Consider the following 21,384-nt stretch of genomic DNA (forward strand, 5'->3'; position numbering starts at 1 on the left):
TGTCTCCAAAATATTCCAGAGCCTCCAGACTAATGTCTCCATTCCCACACAAAACACTAAGGCTTCAGAATGATTTCAGCTACTGGATGCATACATCTCTTCAAGAATGTGACTCTTTAGATAGAAGTATGATGTTAGGAACAGAGGGCAGGGGGCTCAGTTATCTGTGGTGGTGGTGGTGGTGGTGGTGGTGGTGGTTAATGTGTGAAGACAGGCCTCGCTGAAGGGGATTTAGCAATTGAATGTTTAACAATTGAAAACTGAAAAGAAATCTCAGAAATAGCTGAGCAAGAGAAAAGCAGTAAACAGAAGGGACTTTGGGTGATGTGGAGCATTCTGCATTGTACAGGAAGGAGTAGGGACCATGAGGTTAACTACATTTGAAGGCAGGAGTTTTAAAGGTAGCCTCCAAGAAGTTTTTAGGAGGCCTGGGGAACATACTGTGATACTTTCCTACTGTTGTTCAATAGTTTAATGTTCAGTCCTGGTGATATGGTTCTGTTGAAATACTTTAATAATAATAGAAGTACTATATGATAAAAATATTTTCTAGTATTCTACTGAAGATGTTTAGTGGATGTTTAGGTAAAATAAAATGGAGGTTAAAGGGCATGTGTTCATTACTGGTATCTGAAAACAAGCCAATATAAAATAATTATATTTAATTCTGGTCAACTTTTAAAACACAGAGTTTTTTCTTTGTTTCTTGCTTTGTTTTGTTTTTGGGTCAAACCTCGTGGCACTCAGAGGTTATTCCTGGCTCTTCACTCAGAAATTGCCCCTGGAAGGCTTTGGGGACCATATGGGATGCCGGGAATTGAACCAGGGTCTGTCCTGGATTGAACACATGCAAGGCAAATGCCCTACCACTGTGCTATTGGTCCAGCCCAAAATAGAGAGTTTTTAAGATAGAGTTGACTCTGCTGTACCTATAATGAGAATTGTTATCCAAAACACACTTAGGGGAGCTGGGACATAGCCTGGGTAGTAAAACATATACCTAGTATATTTAAGGTTATGTTCAGTCCCCAGTACATCAGATTCTCCATCCTCAGAACTGCAGCATTAGGTGTGGCTCCAGTGGCCCTAGAGTACTGCCACATCTGGACCATATAGAAAGCCTCAAAGCTTAAGAATGACACTTCTCAGTCATTCCTTAGGTTTATTAATTATATATCCAAGTCTACCATGACACCTCTTTTCCCTCTGGTCTCTCTTTTTAATGAAAGAGAGACAATGAACAATGAACAAATGGACAATCTCTATTGTAAAGAAGTCTTTTGATATTGGTTTTACTTTCCCCAAAGCTAATTTGAAACTAAACTTTGCCAGCGGCAATCATCCTGTCCTCTATCCTCAGAGGCACTAAGAACCAGCAGAACACTTGTCTTTGAATAAAACATTCTCCAGGTTGTTTTCCAGCTTCCTCTTTATCCTGATCCATGAATAAATCTTATTGTATGTTTTTCAAGAGATTTTTCAAGTCATCTGCATTCTGTACTGGTCTGCACATTTTAAACCTCCAAACCATAGATTAGTATTGGGGATAGTAAATACTTTTGTCAGTCCTCAGGGAAACACCTATCTTTTTCTCTTGTATTGTAGGGGAAATAAATAGTTCTTCTAGATAGTCTTCAAATTTGATATTATTTTATAAAGACTTAAAGGATACTCCCTATTTTAAAAATTATGTAAGAACATATATCATTTGCATTTTATTAAAAATTATTTCTTCTGGTCAATGAAAAGATTTAACAGAGAGTAGAATTTTTTCAGAGTAGAGAAAGGATTTCAGGAACTAGAGAGATATTATAGCAGATAGATTGTCTTGCACAGCCAATCCTGGTTCCTTGAAGCATTGCCAGGAGAATTTCTGGGCACAGAGCCAGGAGTAATCCCTATACATAATCAGGTATGTCCCCATAACATATAACTATATAATTTTATTTTTTAAAGAATGTCTATCTAACACTCGATGTTAAGACCCTGCCTAACACCTCTGAAGTGGGTCAGATAATATCTCTACAGTGTCACTGGGATCACTATTTCAGGTAATTATAGAATGAGGCTTTCACACAGTCAGTGCTGGGTACTATTGAGTTAGCATTAGTATAACAACAAAATTGCTCTATTCTAGTTACCTCAGCCTGATTTAAAGCATGGAGTTTGAGAATGCACAGTAATGTAAGGAAATGGAAGTGTCATTTACCAAGACAAGAGACCAATGGGCAATTCCAAGAAGAAACAAGTGACTCATAACACAAAGATGAAAAGATTGTCTAGAACATCTCAAGAAGAAATGTAACTGGGAAACTATTGGCATTATGGTACCATTAATGAGCATTAGCATTTTGATACTTCCATCCATTTCAGCATATAATTCATAGTTTTAGATGCCATAAAACATATAAAAGATTATAAGAGAATCTTTCCTTTTAATTTACTTCTAAAAAGCTAACTTTTAAAGGCGCGGTGTTAGGTAAACAATAAAAAGTATCACTTACCAAGGATTAATATAAAATGCCAAAAGATAATCAGTCCAAAGACATGAGGGTAGCAGGGTTAAGAAAGCAAATATACTCCTACGCCTGTGAGCATTAATAGATAACAGATGTAAAGATGAAAAAGGGGCAAGAGTTAGTAACAATAAACTCTGAACAGTTATAAATTACCTCTGGGATTAATTAGAATGAAAAGCACCATAATTATCACGAGACATTACTCCATTCTGTGAAATTTAAATGTGAGGCTGGGAGGGTAATAATGTGGACAAAATCAGTTTTATTGACACTTTATCTCGTTGTCATCAAATGCTCATAGTTCAACTTGTTTTATATTCATTAGCTGCGTATTATGTTTTGCATTCAGTTCAATGAGGCTTTTAAATGCCTCATTAGTTACTTCTTAAGTATTAGTCCTGATATTATTTTTCGATGCATAAGCCTACTGGGAAAACCGTGCATAACATTATTTGATAGCTAAAAATAAAAGCTTGTCTGCAGAAATAGAAATGGTCAGTGATCACATATACTGATTTGGCAAAGACTACATTTTTAGACACATTCTTATAATCACTAGCCGTTGATTTTATATTACTTATAATTTAAGTGAACATAGAATTTCTAAAAAAAAAAAAGCAACTCTTAAAACAGAGATATGGTATAGCATTATGCCAAATAACCCTCCACTGCCCAGAATATAATCTTACAAACTCAGCTGAGTGGCAACAAAGTGATTTCATTTCATTCTAATTGTAATTCAGAATTTGACTGGGAATGCATGGTGAGAATGTAATTTTAGATAATCTAATTGCTTATAAAAGAGAACATCTATTAATAAAGAGTTTTAAATATCCCCTGGCTGCTTCTTCAGTTATTCTAGTTAGAGGGAGAATGCGGTCCCCCTGTCCTTTCATTCCTCCAGAAACTTAGGGGTGTAGTAAGGTCAGAAAAGATTTCCTCTGTAAAGCTGGCAGCACTGTCTTTGCTAAGTACTGCAGGAGAACTTTCTTCCTTTTCCATTTTTACTGAGATATGATGATTTACAATACTGTTAAATAAAGTCTCATGAATATATCTTGAGAAAAGTCTTTCTCCTGTTTTTGGGCCACATCTAGAGATGCTCAGGGATTACTCCTGGCTCTACACTCAGAAATTCAGGAATCATTCCTGGCAGAGCTGGATGGGGTGAGGGGACAATATAAGATGCTGAGGATTGAACATGGATCAGCCTTGTGCAAAACAACACTTTATCCATTGTACTATCTTTCTGCCTAGAAAATGTTCTTGATTTCAAAGAAAGGTCCTGCAGAGAGTCCTCTTTTCCTTTACTTCTATAATACTACATCTCCTATTATTCTCTGAATTGGGATTGACTGTACCATTTATTAGGGGAAAACTCTTCAGAAATATTAGTCTCACTAATTCCAAGAAGACTCACTCATCATTTTGTGCTTGACTTTTCTGAAAAGGGGCCTGACATGTGACAAATATTTGTGAGTCTCTTCTTCATGGAGACTGTGTTAACTGCTTGAATGAATTTAGAAATATTTCCTAGTTTTTCTACCTTTCTTCACAGTTAGATGAGTCATATTTCAAAGCACATTCCATTCAAATTAAAATGTAAAACTAGCAAAATATGGTCCCTGATTTAAAAGAATCCTATTTCAACTAGAGTTTCAACTAGAACATAGATACCCTCTCCAGGGAGTAAATTTTATCTGAAATAAAACTATTCCTCCTACAAAGATCTTGTGAAGTAAAATTGCCATGTCATATACCTTATTTCTTTAAGACTGATCATTGAAGGAATAAGAAAAAAGAAATAAAAGTCGCTTTGCAGGAATTAATATGAAATGCACATATTTAAATAATTGCCAGTGAAATCAGTTAGATGCTGCAAACATTGCTGGCATCCTATGAAAGGACTTCACAGTGTGGTGTGGTGCATTATATATATGTGTGTATATTATACACATACATATATATTTACATATATATAGCACTGGTACTTACAATGCCTCATTGTTATGTAGCAAATCAACCTATTTAATCAAGTTTGCTTTCTCAAATTTCAGAATACCTCCTTCCACCCAAGTCTTTAATGTTTAAGCATAAAGAAAAGTGAGGTCAAATTTTGTTAGAGGACTTTCTGACTCTGACATTTTTATTGGTCATTAGACATGAAAGCCGAAAGCTCTGCGTGGTCAAGAGGTAACCCAGCTCTGAAATGTGGGTTTGAATGGAGATGTTGTTCTGTTCCCTGCAGCTACTCTGTCATGCTTTCTAGGGCCCCAACTTCCACTCACACAGGGTAGTGTCTGCATTTAAACCCTTCTCTTGGTAGATTTACAAGCTATTAACTGGAATGTTCTTGGTTTAACATGGTGAATACTAAGAAATGATATTTTCTCTACTTTACTAAGATTGTGTAACATAATCTGAAGATCTAGCCTTTCAAAGTCCACAAGTCAAAGAAATTATAAAAGCTAACCACACAAAACCATCTGGATACAGGAGTCAGTAAAATCAGGTTTGGAAAAAGTACATTCAGCTTAGCTTTTTAGAGGCTAGTTCTGAAACCATACTCACCAGTTGTATGGTAGCTTGCCATCTCTCTCTAATGATGCAAAATTGACAAAAGTTCCAGCTCCACACTCTCTGTGGAAAGGAACCACAAAATCAAAGTCATGACATGATATAGCACTCTCTTCTCTTAACTTAAAAGAGAATTTTTATTGGCTTATCTGCACAGCAGAGTGTAAAAAGTTTTAAAGGCTAACATAAGTTGGACATGGCAAGCTTTCACACACAAATTTGAGTAATATTTCTTTTTTTTTTTTTTTTTTTTTTTTGGTTTTTGGGCCACACCTGGCGGTGCTCAGGGGTTACTCCTGGTTGTCTGCTCAGAAATAGCTCCTGGCAGGCACGGGGGACCATATGGGACACCGGGATTTGAACCAACTACCTTTGGTCCAGGATTGGCTGCTTGCAAGGCAAACACTGCTGTGCTATCTCTCCGGGCCCAGAGAGTAATATTTCTTAAAATATAGCCTTAAATAGTAAGTTCTAGATACTCTTCCTGAAAATGGAGGGTTTTCCATTTTTAATTTTTTTGTTTGTTTTTAGTTGGAAGGCCACACCCATTTGGCGCTCAGGGGTTACTCCTAGCTATGCGCTCAGAAATCACTCCTGGGTTTTGGGACCATATGGGACGCTAGGGGATCGAACCACAGTCTGTCCTAAGCTAGCACTTGCAAGGCAGATGCATTACCTCTAGTGCCACCGTTCCGGCCCCTCCATTTTTAATACACTCTGTGGGGTATGAATTCTATGGTATTTTTATTTTGTAGTGATGGTGGATCTAACCAGATAATTTCCCTCTCCTACTCACCAATTATTTTCCTCTTGTGAGGCTTCTATATCACTTAAATTGCTTAACTTAAAAAGAGTGATGCATATTCAAGTAGATTGACTTTTGCTGTGCCAATTTATTAAGAAGGTAGTTCATGAATATGTTAGCAAACCACTTATACTAGCAATTCAGGGTTGGGGTGGGGGGAGTAAAGGAGTGGGATATGGGATGTATGCTGGGAACATTGTGATGGGAATGCCCCTGATTCAATGTCACTATGTACCTAAAAATTACTGTGAAAGATTTATAATCCACTTTGGTCAAAAAAATTTACAAAAATACAAATTAAAAAAATTATGTTTGAGGATGTAGGGAGATACATAGTGACAGGGCATATGTGAGGCCCTGAATTCAATCCCTGGCAACAAGGTGTAGTCTTGGCAACACCCATACCCCTCAGTTTTATAACTAAAATGACAGGGCTACATCATTAGGCTAAACATTACCAGGAGTGGCCTCTGAAACCCATTGAGTATTGATGGTTGTGACCTCTACATGAAAATACATTTGAGATCTTGTTTAGCAGAAGTGAAAAAAAAAAAGGCAAATAGACTCATGTACCTGTTCTATTTTTTGTCCCCTTGATCAGTCACACAGCTCAGGCCTCTCAATTTTTACCTCTATCTGGAATTAGTGGGTTAATTCAGAATTAAAGCAGCAATTTGATGTGATTATCACAGTGCTAATTTTAATTCCTCCACTCTTTGCCTGTTCTTATTCACATTCTAAGAATAATTTTCTTCCTTATCCTGTTGTATTCTCTTGTGTTACAGATGATACATCATTAATTTCCTGTGTCAATTTCCAACACAAAGGAATTCATTTTACCTCTAAGTCAAGGGTTTTTGATCTGGGGTTTAAGGAAATGAATTTAAGTTCAGTGATTATACGTGGGGGAAAGTCCATTTTTATTTTCACATTTAGGGTTTTTTTTTTTGGGGGGGGGTTTGGGCCACACCCGGTGGTGCTCAGGGGTTACTCCTGACTGTCTGCTCAGAAATAGCTTCTGGCAGGCACAGGGACCACATGGGACACCGGGATTCGAACCAACCACCTTTGGTCCTGGATCGGCTACTTGCAAGGCAAGCACCGCTGTGCTATATGTCCAGGCCCATTTAGGAGGTTCTTAAATTTAGCAGGTTCTTTAATAATTAGGCAGCGAGTCACAATATCATCAGTACTTGTATGATTTGTTGTAATAGGTGGCTGGCACTAGCATAGGATGAACGCAGTTTGATTTCCCAGCATCCCATATGGTCCCTCAACCCAGGAGTGATTTCTGAGCACAGAGCCAGGAGTAATCCCTGAGTGTCACCGGGTGTGGCCCGAAAAACAAAAACAAAAAATGTTATAATAGGAAGTATAGCAATTTTTTTAATTGACTGGTCAGCTGCATGCAAGGCACCTGACTTAACCCCTATATTATCACTCTAGCTCTAAGAGTTCATTAATATGTTTTCAATGAAAGAATGATAGTCATAGAACTAGAAATAATTTGTAATTTAGGATTTCACCACAAGGAATGTCATTTCAGAGCCATATTCAACCCATACGTCAGATTCATCTCCCTGTATCCTTCCAAGATTTAGACTAATGCCAATCAACATTAAAGAAGCTTGATTTTCTTATTCATAATCATTCATATTTCTTTTTTATAATTTTATGGTTTGTTTTTTGGTTTTTGAGTCACACCTGGTGGCACTCGGATTACTCCTGACTCTGCACTAAGAAATCACCTGGCAGGCTCGGGGACCATATAGGATGTCAGGGATCCAACCACAATCTTTTGGGTTAGCCAGATGCAAGGCAAATGCCCTACTACTGTGCTATCTCTCTGACTCCCAGTTTGTCATTTTTAATCTTTATAGTACAAGTCAGTTAGATTTTATTTAATTTTTTTGGTTTTTGGGTCATACCCAGCAGTGTTCAGGGGCTACTCCTGACTCTATGCTCAGAAATAGCCCCCAGAAGGCTCGGGGGACCATATTGGATGCCGGGATTTGAACCATTGGCTTTCTGCATGCAAGGCAAATGCACTACCTCCATGTTATCCTTTTCGGCCCCCAGTTAGATATTTTTATATGTACACAGTTCCTGCTAGATTCTGAATTATTGCACATCTCAGATGTCTGCTTTTCCTTTGAACCAACTAAAGCACCAATAAAATCACCATTGATAATTTATTTGCATATAAGTGAACTAAAAGTCTAAGAGACATGGTAACTGGAAATTCAATAGGCTAACACTTGGCAGAAAATAATTTGAACAAACTTCCCAAACCCTAATAATATACAACTATTCATCCATATCTATGAAGGAATTGATGAATTGTGCTGGCACTATGAGGATAGCAGAATGTATTTGAGACTGAGCTTTTATAAGAAATGCATCAGTGGTTAAAGAAATAAGGATTCACCAAAATCATAAATCAAAAGACTTTTCTAGCTGCAAGAAAAACAAAACCATCTGTAACTCTGAGTAATAGGAACACAATTAATAGGGGACTTCAAATAGATTTAAACAGACACTTTAAAAATATTTACTAAAACAACCAGTTTTTACAAGGCTAACTAAAGGAAGTATTTTTTATCTCTATTCTTTTCAGTGAACTTCATTCTTATTAATTCTTTGCATTAATCATATCAAATAAGTATTGATAATTTTTTAATGCTACAATATTTTTGAAAGGACCCAAATGTAAAGAATAAAGGCCTGTGTTCAAGTTTACCTAAAATGAGGTGATTGGTAGTACACTCACTATTTTGTATAATCAAACAAGGCATTATAATTTCAATTTCAATTTATTTCTAACATTACATTTAAAGATCTATGTAGAAAACACACAAAATAAAAATAGACACTAGGAGCTCAAATCAAATAGCGCCATGCAAGTTAGGCCTTAAAAACTCATTCATGCATTTTCAATACCAAAAATGGAAAAGCTGAGGGTGATGTAGCTTACCTAGCCATTTGCAGATGTTTTTTCCTAAGAATGATAAGGGTGACAAGCAGCAGTCCAATCAGCAGTGTGCTAAGAATGGCAAGCACGGAGATGACCACCACATTGGGATTCATCTCTGGAACTAAAGAGACAAGTCACACTTTTTAGTACAGATTCTATTACAGGAAATGAATGAACCATTCATCGTCTTTCATCTGATTTGAAAAGGGGTGAACTTTGGATGATGATTACACCAGCAATAATGCTTCTCCATGCTGACAATGATCTCTTCCTAGTCAACTCTAACCTAATAAAGTACATGATAAATTGGACCTAGGGACTTGGGAAAATTGAGTTCATCTCAAAGAACCACATTTAGAATGACTGCAAAAAAGGAAACTAAATTGTGAATAATGGCCTGTAACGGAGTTTAAATACATTTAAAACCAATTTCTAGAAGCCTCTTTCATGTACTATGATTGCCTACCATTTTCAGAACCTTAAGAGTGGCAACTTTTTACTTGATGGCGATGACTTTAAAGTCTTCCTGACTTTAAAGTCAGAAAGCAATTGTCAGTTTCATTCACAACTAATAATGTATATGAAAAAGGCATTAGCAAGCTCCCATCTGCTACAGAACTTAACACATCGCTAGATGCAAGCATTCTGATGATCTGTGACCATATGTTGAGAGGTTCTCCATCTGCACCACTCAAGAGATTAAACCGATTAATAAGTTGTAAGACCCTTAAGAATAGGAGTTATACTCCCTTCAGAGACTTTATGGGAAGATTGGGCTATTACAGCATTACCCTTGCCTAACTCCTCACACCACATGGACAATAGAACATGACAGGCAGCCAAAGATCTATGTCAGATATCTTATATTAAACTCTTCAAAGTGAGTCAAGAGAAAAGGGGAAAATGACACTATTCTCTGTATTGATTATAAAAGCAGTAACTGGCCAGCACATACAATCCCTATGGCTTTGAGTATTTGAACTAGCTTGCTTCCATTTCATAGGTTGACTGCTTGAACCCATGGTTCATGGATGGGAGAGCTCTTGTTATTTTCCAGAAATACCGTTGGGGGCAGTTATTGTGTCTCTATTTCACTTTCTTCAATTGCAAGTAATCTTAATATTATCATCCATGTCACTGGCTTGCAATCCAGATGATTAGAAATCATGTTCATTAAATAAATACTTAAAAAAGGACACATGAAAATAAAATGAGAGAGCAGTCATTTAGTTTTCATGTGTATCCTCTATTCTTCAAAAAATAAAGAAGAAGAAAAAAGAGAAAATGTCTATCATTAATTATCTCTGAATCTTACAGCTAAAAGTATACTAATGTTGCAGAAATGCAGATGAACTTGGTAAGATCTGAGAGAGATTTTAATATGGCTGGTTTCAGGGATGTCTTGGGTTACAGAATCAAACTAGCAAATAGCAAGGAGAGAGAGGCAGAGAGAGAACATTATTCTAGACTTTTACTTAATTACTTAATTTCTAGGTCTCCTGTATTATCTCTTCCTTGGTTGGAAGCTTTTCTACTTTGACCCATAACTATTTACTGGTATTTAATCAGTGACAGTTCAGAGCCCAAATTCAAATAAAAAAGTGAGGTTATAAGGGTGTGGTGACAACTACCAAAATGAGTGATATAGAAGATAAGGTTGTGACAACAATTTGCAAGCAGCACAAGGTGGAAATTTGGATACTTGTATGTATCATTATTCCTGTCAGACAAATAATAAATAAAGATTCAGAGGTAGTAAATCTTTGTTCTAAGTCACATAGTTGATCCGTATAGTTTGGTGTTAAAATTAGAGGGTCTTTGCTGAGAAAGTTTGGAATTTTTCAATGGAACTTCAGTCTTTTTTTTATTAAAAGAACAGACTAGATACTCTTTAAAAATAAATGTAAGGGAAATTGGGAAAGTTATCTCTCCACTAGATACACAGTGCTATGAACACAGGAGATTACCCATTGTTGAGACGGCTATGAACATGGGAACACTGGAACTGTCGTGGCTAAAGCTGGTGACGCTGCAGTTGTAGGTAGTGGCAGGCTGGAGGCTGGAGATAGTCACAATGTGAGAAGACACGGAAACTGGTTCCTAGAGATGCAGAAGAGAAGATAAATATGATAGAACCACCTTCTTTGTTTTTTTTTTCATTGTCATAGTTAAGCAGGTCATATAAGAAGAGAGTGCACATGATTTAAATGATGACAAAGATGAGTAAAAAGTCAGCTTTTTTTCTATCCTGGTTCCCTAGCAGACATTGCAGCCTGAGATTGTTTTTTTTCCTAGTTGTAGGTTATGGATGGTTAAAGACTTTAAATAGGCCTTAATAATCTAAGAGGCATGGTGTACCAAAAAAAATTCTAAAAACATCGTTTGCACATAATTTTGCCTATTACCCGAGCTATCAGTATATTCTGGCCTTCCTTCCAATTCGTTTCTTTTAAAGAGCTGCATGTATATCCATTAAAAGGATATATTTTTATGAATTTCTATAATATCCCCCATTTGTAAATGTTTATGTGGTCTCTGATTTTCAACTAGCACAAAACTGCTACAGTAAATATAGTTTCATAAATATAAGAATTATGTATATAAACTGAGTATGTATACTCAGCATATATACATGCACACACATTTATAAACAAATTCTGTATGTATATCTATGTACTACCAACCTACACATATATTAATATGTGTAGTGGTGAATTTCTGGTCAAATTCTGTACTTTTTATTTTAAAAGCAATTTTCAAATCATCTCCTACAGAGATTTTTCAAGTTACCTACCCACTATGAAAGGATAACAATGCCTATTGCTTTTGGTTTATTTCATTTTGGGGCTCAAGAGTTACTCTTAGTTCTGCAATTAGGAACCACTTCTGGTGAGCTCAGGGAATCATGGGGTGCTAGGTATGGAACCCAGGTTGACCATACAAAAGGTAAGTACCCTATCAATTTTATTATCTTCCCAGCCCCCATAATATCTATATTTCTTCTAACAGCAGAATTACAAACATAGCAGAATTACAAACTTTAACAATCTTATTCTTGAATTCTATAACTTGTTATAGTTTTATTGTATTTCTTTCACCGTGAGTCAGATGGGTCATTTTTCATATCTTGAAGAGTGTGATGTGTTTCCCTTCTATTCATATGAGGAATTTTCTGGGGTTGTTTGTCATTATCTTATTTGTAACAGTTCTTAAATACACCAACTCTAGCAAGGGCAGTGTGATTGAGTTCTCCAAAGAATTTGCTATTCTTTGAATAGATACTTCAGAGAAGAATTAAAGGATCAAAAAGAATCTATCTCTCTATATGTATATATTTACATATGGATATATAGATTATATATATTTATATTTTATTTGTTTATATTTATTTTATATATATATATATATATATTTAGGAGCCTCCATGCTACTTTCCAAAATGATTGCATCAATTTCTATTCCTATGAACAGTGCATGAGATTCCTTTCTGCTATACCCTTGCTAAAAGTTGTGATTTCTAGTCTTCTAGATGTGGGCCACAGGAGCGAGATTTCTCATTGTAGGTTATGGTATGAGGTTACTTTATTAATGGGTAAGTATTTTTCTCCTGTGCCCACTGGCCATCTTTTTTTTTTTTTTTTTTTTTTGTGGTTTTTGGGTCACACCCGGCAGTGCTCAGGGGTTATTCCTGGCTCCAGGCTCAGAAATTGCTCCTGGCAGGCACGGGGACCATATGGGGCACCGGGATTCGAACCGATGACCTCCTGCATGAAAGGCAAACGCCTTACCTCCATGCTATCTCTCCGGCCCCCTGGCCATCTTTTTATACAAAAATATAAGGACACTAATTGAAAAAGTTCATTGCAGCACTGTCCACAGAAGCTAAGATCTGAACATAATCCAAGTTGCCCACTGATACATGAGTAGATAAAGATGTGTATAATAACAATGGTATATCACGCAGTAATATTTTAATAAATGACAAGATCTTACTATCAGTGAGAATGTTGATGTAACTCTCAGGCTTTATGTAGGTAAAATAAATCAGAATGAGAAAGACCACATGATCTCACTCATCTGTGAGACAGTGGTCAGATTAGCAATTAGGGCTTCTGTGCAATAGTAGAGTTTAACTAACATAACCTTCTATTTTAAAACAAAGTCCTACAACATTCCTGCCTAAATAGAGAAAAGCCATCAGGACTTCTTTTCACTCTCATCTTTTTCTTTATCCTACCTCAATACTCACTTTTTCTTTACAGGAAGAAAAATCACTTCACTGAATTGCAGAGACGAAAAATCCACTCCTAGCAGAGAAATTATTTTCAAAAAGGACCCTCAGAATAAAAAATAGATTTAGCTGTGCAGCACAGGTAAAAAAGAGAGATAGATGTTTGGAGAAGGCTATCAAGTGGGGGGTTGGGGGGGCAAGGAATCAAATTATCTTAAACCTCTGGTGGAAAATTTGTATTCCCAGAAATCCTCTTTCAATCTCAGGAACTTCATTAAATATAAAAAATCCAGTGCTCATAGGATTCATCTATGCCTTGGCTGTGTGACTTCACTCTCAAATTTGCCCTTTTCTTTTATATATGAATGAAATGGATGTTTTCTTTTGGCTGTGTTCTTGTCTCTGTTTTCTTATTTATTGCCACTTAGTAAGCAGGTCATTATTCTTTTTTTTTTCTTTTTTTGGGGTTACTCCTGACTCCATGCTCAGAAATCGCTCCTGGCAGGCTCGGGGAACCATATGGGATGGCAGGATTTGAACCACCATCCTTCTGCGCCTAAGGCAAATGCCTTACCACTGTGCTATCTCTCCGGCCTCAAGCAGGTCATTATTTATCTTACTTGTGTTTTTGTAAATCCAAACCACCTCTTTCTCTCTTCATTTTTCTCAACCAATTGCTTTTCTTATGAACCAACTATAGACTCTTCCTTCTAGTAAGTTTTCTTAGTACTATGGATCTCTATTCGGGCTCCTATGTTTTACATTATTTTATTCTTTTTTTTTTTTTTTTTTTTTTTTTGGTGAGCACCAGGAGGTGCTCCTGACATTATGCTTAGGGACACTTCTGGCAGAGCTTGAGGGTTTGTACTTAAACTGTCAGTGTGTAAAACAAGTTTCTTTTCTGCTGTACTTTCTCTAGCCCCAATCTTGTACTTCAGTTATTCCCCCCATCACTGCAATATTCACAATCACATTGAGATTTTCTGGAAGACAAATATTCATTCTACACATTTTTAAAAATTCTTTATAATTCTTTATAATGCTCTTCACATACTATATTTGTTAAATTTTATTTTATGTAGCCCTATCATCATTTCCTCAATCACTTAATGATAGCAGGAGAAAAATAACCCACTTTAGTTGTTCAGCATGGCCTGGAACATATAGGTTTAGGGGACAAGAGGTAAAGAGGAAGAGCCAAAGGAATGTCAATTTAACAAAGGGGCTCTCATAATAAGATAGCTAGGGTGGGGGAAAGGAGGGAACTGGTTCCAAGCATTTTGTTAATTCCCAGTTGCTAAAATGCAAAAGGGTACATCAACTGTCTTCATTTTCTACAGTTCAAAGAAAGAAAGCAGTTTTATTTTGCTCAGATAATTAGCCTGCATCAAAATTACCCCCAAAAGTAAAATAAAAAAAGCACAATACCTGGAGTTTTGTTTCCTGACCAGAGCCAACTTGCTGACAGAAGACTTCGAAGAAGTCAGCCACCCCCTGTTCCACCCACAGCAGAGTCACTGACGTCTGGGTTTTGTTCACAGCAAAAAGTGATTTTGGAGGAGCTGGTTCTGAGCAAAGAAACAGGTTTTACATTTTAAGTGAACACATTCTCTTTTTTTTCTCACTTGTCAGCAAGATAACTGGAGGGGAGGGGGGGGGAATCCAAATACAAGAAGTAAGACTATGGCGAAGACTTATATTGCTTTTGAAATATGGTGTACCATCAAAATAGTCATCTCACTTGGAAGGAAGAATATTTTGCTTTAATTTTTCCCTTTCCATTTCACACTTCTCGTTTTGGAACACTTCTGTTTTCTCCTGGAGCCTTATTACAGACATCATCTATTAATAGCTTTTAAAATATTTTCTTTTTTATATATGTATAACTGAAGTTAGCACTGCCTGGTACTGCAGAACTTTCGAAGTCAGAAAGAAAAACCTTTCTTCAGAAGACTGAGAGAACAATGAAAGTGATGTGCTTTTTATCTCATAAAGGAGAGTCAGTCTGGTAGTTAGCCAACAAACTGTCTCCTTTAGGAGCTACTGGAAATTATGTAGAGGAATGGCTTTTGACATTTCTGTCAAAATTCAGGAGTAAAGTTAAAGTGGATGATGTGATTTTTATTTTCTTTCCAGAAAAGAATTGATGGCAGGACACTGAGTAGTTTTATAATGCTAAAAAAACCGATTTTTTAAAATCTTCCTATTTTAGACATTTTATCTTGATCAATAAGTGAATCTATTAGTCAAGAAAGCTCTGCTGTTTATGTCCCTTTATAATCCTTTTCAGTATTTGAGATACCAGGTTTAATGGCTTCAGACCAACCCCCTTTTTATTCCCCAGTTCTAGGAAGTGATCTGCAGCCTAGTTCCCCTATTCAAGATTCTATGAATCTCCTGACCCCTCCCTTTTGGGTGCCTTTTTCTTGAGTTCCTCCAGGATTTGAAGAACTGTGTGCAAGTTCAGATTCTCAAGCCAGAGTCTCTGTCAAGTGAAAGCAGATATAACCTTAACATTATAGCCTGGCTTGTATACTGCCTCATCAGGTTCTCTGGGCACTGCTCACTCTCATGACCCTGTTAGGCAACTGTCTACAAAGTTTGTCTCTTACTGCTGAGCTTTGTGATAAAAATATTTTCTGAGACATTCTGGGGAAAAATTCCACTGCTCTTCTAGAAAAACCAAGGAAGTTATTCCAATATTTCAGTGGTAGAGGCCTTCTTGAATTGGGATGAGTTTCTAGTAAATTTTCATTACACAAGGCAATGTCAGCCTTCAGGGAAACATTCAAACATTAGATTTGAGTTGTGCAGCTCTTCATGGAATCTTTGAATGCTTGCTCCATCCTAAGACCAATTTGAGAATGGCTGTAGGTATATACAATCAACAGCATTTCCTAGATTCAGTCTGCATAAAGAGTAAAACCTAGCTGATGAGTAATTCTTTTATACTGAATATATGTTAGAATGGTATTACTTAGAATCTGTATATATAAGGACATTTAACTCCATATACCCCTTTCGCACGACCCCTCATTATTTAGTAATAATGCTATAAGAAAAGTTATAAAATGTAGGTGGCTTTCAAATTCTGATTGCATAATCCTGAGTTTAAGTATCTTTCCTAATACAAAAATCTGGACATTCTTGGCCAAAGCTATTGGATTAGAATCCCTATGTGTTGGGGCTGGAGAGATAGCATGGAGGTAGGGCGTTTGCCTTTCATGCATAAGGTCGGTGGTTCGAATCCCATCATCCAATATGGTCCCCGAGCCTGCCAGGAGCGACTTCTGAGCATAAAGCCAGGAGCAACCCCTGAGTGTTGCTGGGTGTTACCCAAAACCCAAAGAATCCCTATGTGTTGTCTTCTGCCCTTAGAGGACAGAGGCAGCTGAGACCCCAAAACAAGGGGTGAAGAAGAGGAGTGGGGGTCTTTGTCTGCTACTTTAAGGCTCAAGGCTGGATGTTGGTAATGGCTAATAATTGGGACAGTTCCACTCACAGGAATAAATAACACAAAAAGCTTTTTTTTTTTTTTTGGCTTGTTTTGTTCTTGGGTCACATCTTGTGGTGCTCGGGCTTATGCTTGACTCTGTTCAGGGGACATTTTTAATGAGATTCTAGGGGCTATATGCAGTGCCAGGCTTTGAACTTGGATGGCTATGTACAAAGTAAAAATACCTTTCCAACTGTACTGTCTCTCTGTCTTTGGGGTAGATTGATTTGATAGAAATCACAACTGTTAGTAAGGGTGTAGCAGAAAGGAATCTCAAGCACTGTTCATAGGAATAGAAATTGGCTGTGTTCTTGTCTCTGTTTTCTTATTTATTGCCACTGCCCCTACACCCAGTACCTCAAAACATGGTTATAATTAGAGTGAGCCTTCCTGAGGAGAGGAAGTGTAAATGAAACTATTGGGCTTTACTCTGCTCTAAGATGGGTGACAGGACAAAGAAATTCCTAGGAAGGGTGAGTCCAGAATGAAGAGCAAAGGTCAGGGGAAGACAGACATGGGAGACCCAGAAGACAGACCTCACACGAACTCTAGAATTCACACCTTGACTTTGAACTTCCAACCCTTGGGGACAAGGAGGGAATAAACTTTTTTGAAGTGCCCTATTCGTTGTTCAGGGCTATGGCAGACTGTTTGAACAGTTTTTTATTTTTTAAAACACCAAACAGCCTAATTCCAAAGAAAAGAGGGAAAGAAGACCTGAATGCTATTAAAAAGAGCAAATGAGAGTTCAGATAATGGACATGAGACTAATGTACATATACATGTGGAGCTGGAGAATAAAGCCTTTCAACCATCTGACTCTGGTTTGACCCTTTGTACATAGAGCACAGTCAGGAGTTATCTCTCAGTCGAGTCAGAAATAGGCTCTGAGCAAAATAGCAGTAGTGTGGGCCAAAATGACAAGGTAAGTATGAATACATTCTGCCTTTCTACTTTTCACTTCTCTCTCCAAAGGACATCTTAAACTCAAACTTCTTCACCTGATCAAGTCCCTCTCCACCCATTTGTTAAAATAAGATTTCCTTTCTGCTAAAATAATTTCAGTCTATAATATCTGAGTAAAGGAGTAATATCCTTACTTTACAAAATGGGAAATGATTCCTAAAGATATACCCTAGGAACACAAAAATGCAGTACAAAAATCCCTTTCTCATATCTCTATTCATTTATAATAGCCAGACTTTGGAAACAACCAAGATGCACTTCAACAGATGAATGGGTAAAGAAACTGTGGTACATATATATACACAATGGAATATTATGCAGCCATCAGGAGAGATGAAGTCATGAAATTTTCCTATATGCGGATGTACATGGAATCTATTATGCTGAGTGAAATAAGTCAGAGAGAGGCATAGAAAAGTCTTAATCATCTATGATTTTTGTTTTGGGTTTTGGTTTTGGTTTTTGGATCACACTCGGTGATGCTCCGGGATTAATCCTGGCTATATGCTCAGAAATCGCTCTTGGTTTGGGAGACCATATGGGACGCCGGGGGATTGAACTGCGGTCCGTTTTAGGTTAGCATGTGCAAGGCAAATGCCCTACTGATGTGCCACGACTCTGGCCCCAAGGGTTTTAAGAAAAATAAAAGACATTATTGAAATAATACCCAGAGATGAGGGCTGGAAGGACCACTCCAGGTATGAAGCTTATCAGAAACGGTGGTGAGTGCAGTTAGAGAAATAACTACACTGACAACTATCATAACAATGTCAAAGAGTGAGGGAAGTAGAAAGCCTGTCTCAAATACAGGCAGGGGGGGCAGGGAGGGAGGGAGGCATTGATGATGGGAATTTGCACTGGTAAAGGGGGTGTTCTTTCTATGACTGAAACCCAGCTACAATCATGTTTGTAATCACTGTGTTTAAATAAAGATATAAAGAAAATCAAAATGGGATATGGAGGCAGCATTATTGGCTTTTCAATATTCCTTAAAAGCTTTCCAACAATTGCTGATATTATGATCATCAATTTGGTCCTCTCCATTTTCTTTCGCTCTCTTCCTCCCAGTGCTCACTTGATCAGGGAAACCAATTTGTTTGCGAAGTAAGTACTTGCAGAGAACCTGAATAGAATAGAGTGTTATTATTTTCTTTATATTAACTTTTTATTCATTTGCTTTTGAGAGGGTTTCCCAAGTAATCATTAAAGCTTGGGTATCACCCTTGGCAATATTGTGCCAATTTGGCCCAGTACCCATGTTCAGTGAAACTGGGACCCACCAAGGGCATCATGGTGATTGATACTCAGGAACCTTAGGGCAGGGGTACTCAAAATATGGCCCCTGGGCCACATTCTGCCAGCTGAGGTCCACCAGGAGTTTTGCAATTGCTGCCTATACTGCTTAACTGTCGACTCATCCTGGGCCTCAGTTATGTGTACATATGTGCACCACACTCTCTTGAGTCCCCTCCTTCTCCCTGTTCTTTGACTTCTCCTTTCAGTCTCTGTAGGGGTCCTCAAACTGTGTTGCTTAAAGTAGGCTTATGGTTCCCATTGAAATACTGGTAAGTTTGGTGATTTAACTTTCCTTGTTCTGCATTTTAAATATTGCAGTTGTTCCTGTTTCTTTTTTTTTTTTATTTTTTTTACTTAAAAATAAGATGAACAGTATGCATAGGAATTTGTTCCTAGTATTTTTTCAAACTATATTATGGCCTTCCAAGAGTCTGAGGGACAGTGAATTGGCCCCCTGTTTAAAAAGTTTAAGGACACCTGCTTTAGGGTTAATCCTGTCAGTACTGAGGATTAAACTTGGGACCTGCTCAACCTACACAAGATATGTGCCACATACCCCTCAGCCAAGTCTCAACCTGTTTATAACTGGTTATTTTCTACTCTTTTTTGTTTATTTATTTGTTTGTTTGGGGGACACACCCAGTGATGCTGAGGGTAACTCCTGGCTCTGCATTTAGAGAAAACAACTATCAGGCTTAGGGATCCACATGGGATGCCAGTGAACAAACCCGGGTTGGCCACATGGAAAGCAAATGCAATACCCACTGTATTATTACTCAGGTCCCATATTTTTTTTACTATTAAAAAATAAACATGTGACATTGATAAGGAGAATTCAAAATTTTTCACAATGATAGACCTTGTAAAATCTACTTTCCATTGCCAGCCTCAATGAGAGCAATTTGCTAATGTCTTCATTAAACACATGGAAGGCCTCTAACATCCACAGTAGGGAAGGTTTTGAGTCACTTTTTATTTTCCTCAATTTAGGAAGGGCTAGAGTTAGCAAAGAAAACCTTACAACTAACTTTAACATGTCCAAAGAAAATAGCTGTCACTTATTCAGGGTCAGCTACATCAACTATATTCAGCTTAGTCAAAGTCAACATTTGAAAAAGAAAGTACTATTTGACAGAAAACTAAAAGGTGGGTAGGGAAACTACTCATGGTGAATCACAGGCTATCAAATAAAGGAAAAAATTTATACAAAACTACAGAAAATTTGATTAAACCTAAAGCTCATTAAGCTAATTCTGCTGGATGATTTTGGTGGCGTTTTCCCTAAATTTAATGCTAATCAAAAATGTTCAAAATAACATTAAGATATGTATTTAAAAATTAAGTATTAATTATTAAATTATATTTAGGCTTTACTTCATAAACAAACAATACTTTATTCATAAATTGCAAATATCTATCATTTTAGTTATATTTTAAGGGGCCAGTGTTCTATGGACGTTTCAGTTCTGGGCATGGCAAGACTTTCTTCCTTCAGAGATCACCTCCCATATCTGTCCTCATTTCTCTCATCAACCTCTTGCAAATTTATATAGAATCAACAGGTCAACAGGAAGGTTGATCAACTTTTTTAGCTGTCTCCTGCTCTTATGTTTTCCCCAATACATAAATTGCACACAAGGAAACCTGAGAAATGGGTTAATCTGTGGGATCCACAGCCTCCCAACAAGGACCAACATTCCACACAATTTCTACGGCTGACTGTCTTCCTTGTCAGCTCTTATTTGCTGGCCTTCTGCCTTACCCATTGTGCTTGTGTACTCAGTCACACCTTCCTACATCTCCTCCTCAACCACATGTATACTATAACTTTAGGGGATTTACACAATGCTCCTCAACTATGACAAGTTTTTACTGCAATGCCAGCTTCCCTTGGGATATTCCCTTGCCCCCTTTAAGAATCTGTACCCCTTTTTCAAAACCTGTCCTCCTTCCCTGTTTGAGTTTTTCTTCATAGCACCATGCAACAGTATTAGACTCATGTTTATTGTCTCTTGTTTTCATTAGAAGAAAAGTGGAGATGTGGGAATAGCGCACTAAAATCAGTGTTATGTAAATATTTTCTAATAGAAAAAATTTATTTTAAAATATTTAAAAATAATCATTAAAATAAATTAAAACAATTATTATATCAGCTTTTTCCTAATTGAGTGGACAGTATAGAAGTTCTTTCTTCCTTCCATCCTTTAATTTATCTCTTTGTCCATTCATCCACCATCTATATCCATCCATTCATCCATCCATTCATCCAGTTTCTGATATTTTTCTCATTGACACAATATCTTCAGACTTTTCTGCTGAACTCATGACTTTGGGCCAGTTAGGGAGATGACTAGGAGAAGATTGAAAAAATGGGTGGATGGGTGAGGCCCTTTAGATTCCAGTAAGCTATGACTCACAACACTTAACTCACTTCCTAATGAAAAGACTAGTTTCTATCCAAGTGACTATTTTCAGAACTGCAAACTAATAGAGCAAACATGAACTGGGAGTGAGACACTG

The 21,384-nt window shown here is 37.2% G+C and overlaps 1 protein-coding gene across 1 annotated transcript in view; it reads right to left on the reverse strand.

The window, feature by feature from the left end:
* The window catches only part of PTPRO (protein tyrosine phosphatase receptor type O), a 265,396-nt gene that overhangs the window by 39,365 nt on the left and 204,647 nt on the right, over positions 1–21,384 (reverse strand). The window contains exons 13-17 of the mRNA XM_049783694.1: positions 14,535–14,674; positions 10,843–10,975; positions 8,876–8,996; positions 5,091–5,159; positions 2,505–2,588 (exon numbers count right to left, since the gene is read on the reverse strand). Of these exons, the coding sequence (XP_049639651.1) occupies positions 2,505–2,588; positions 5,091–5,159; positions 8,876–8,996; positions 10,843–10,975; positions 14,535–14,674 (547 nt within the window). The remainder of the gene's footprint in view (positions 1–2,504; positions 2,589–5,090; positions 5,160–8,875; positions 8,997–10,842; positions 10,976–14,534; positions 14,675–21,384) is intronic.

This window comes from Suncus etruscus, chromosome 11 (assembly GCF_024139225.1).
Source record: "Suncus etruscus isolate mSunEtr1 chromosome 11, mSunEtr1.pri.cur, whole genome shotgun sequence".
NCBI lineage: Eukaryota > Metazoa > Chordata > Mammalia > Eulipotyphla > Soricidae > Suncus > Suncus etruscus.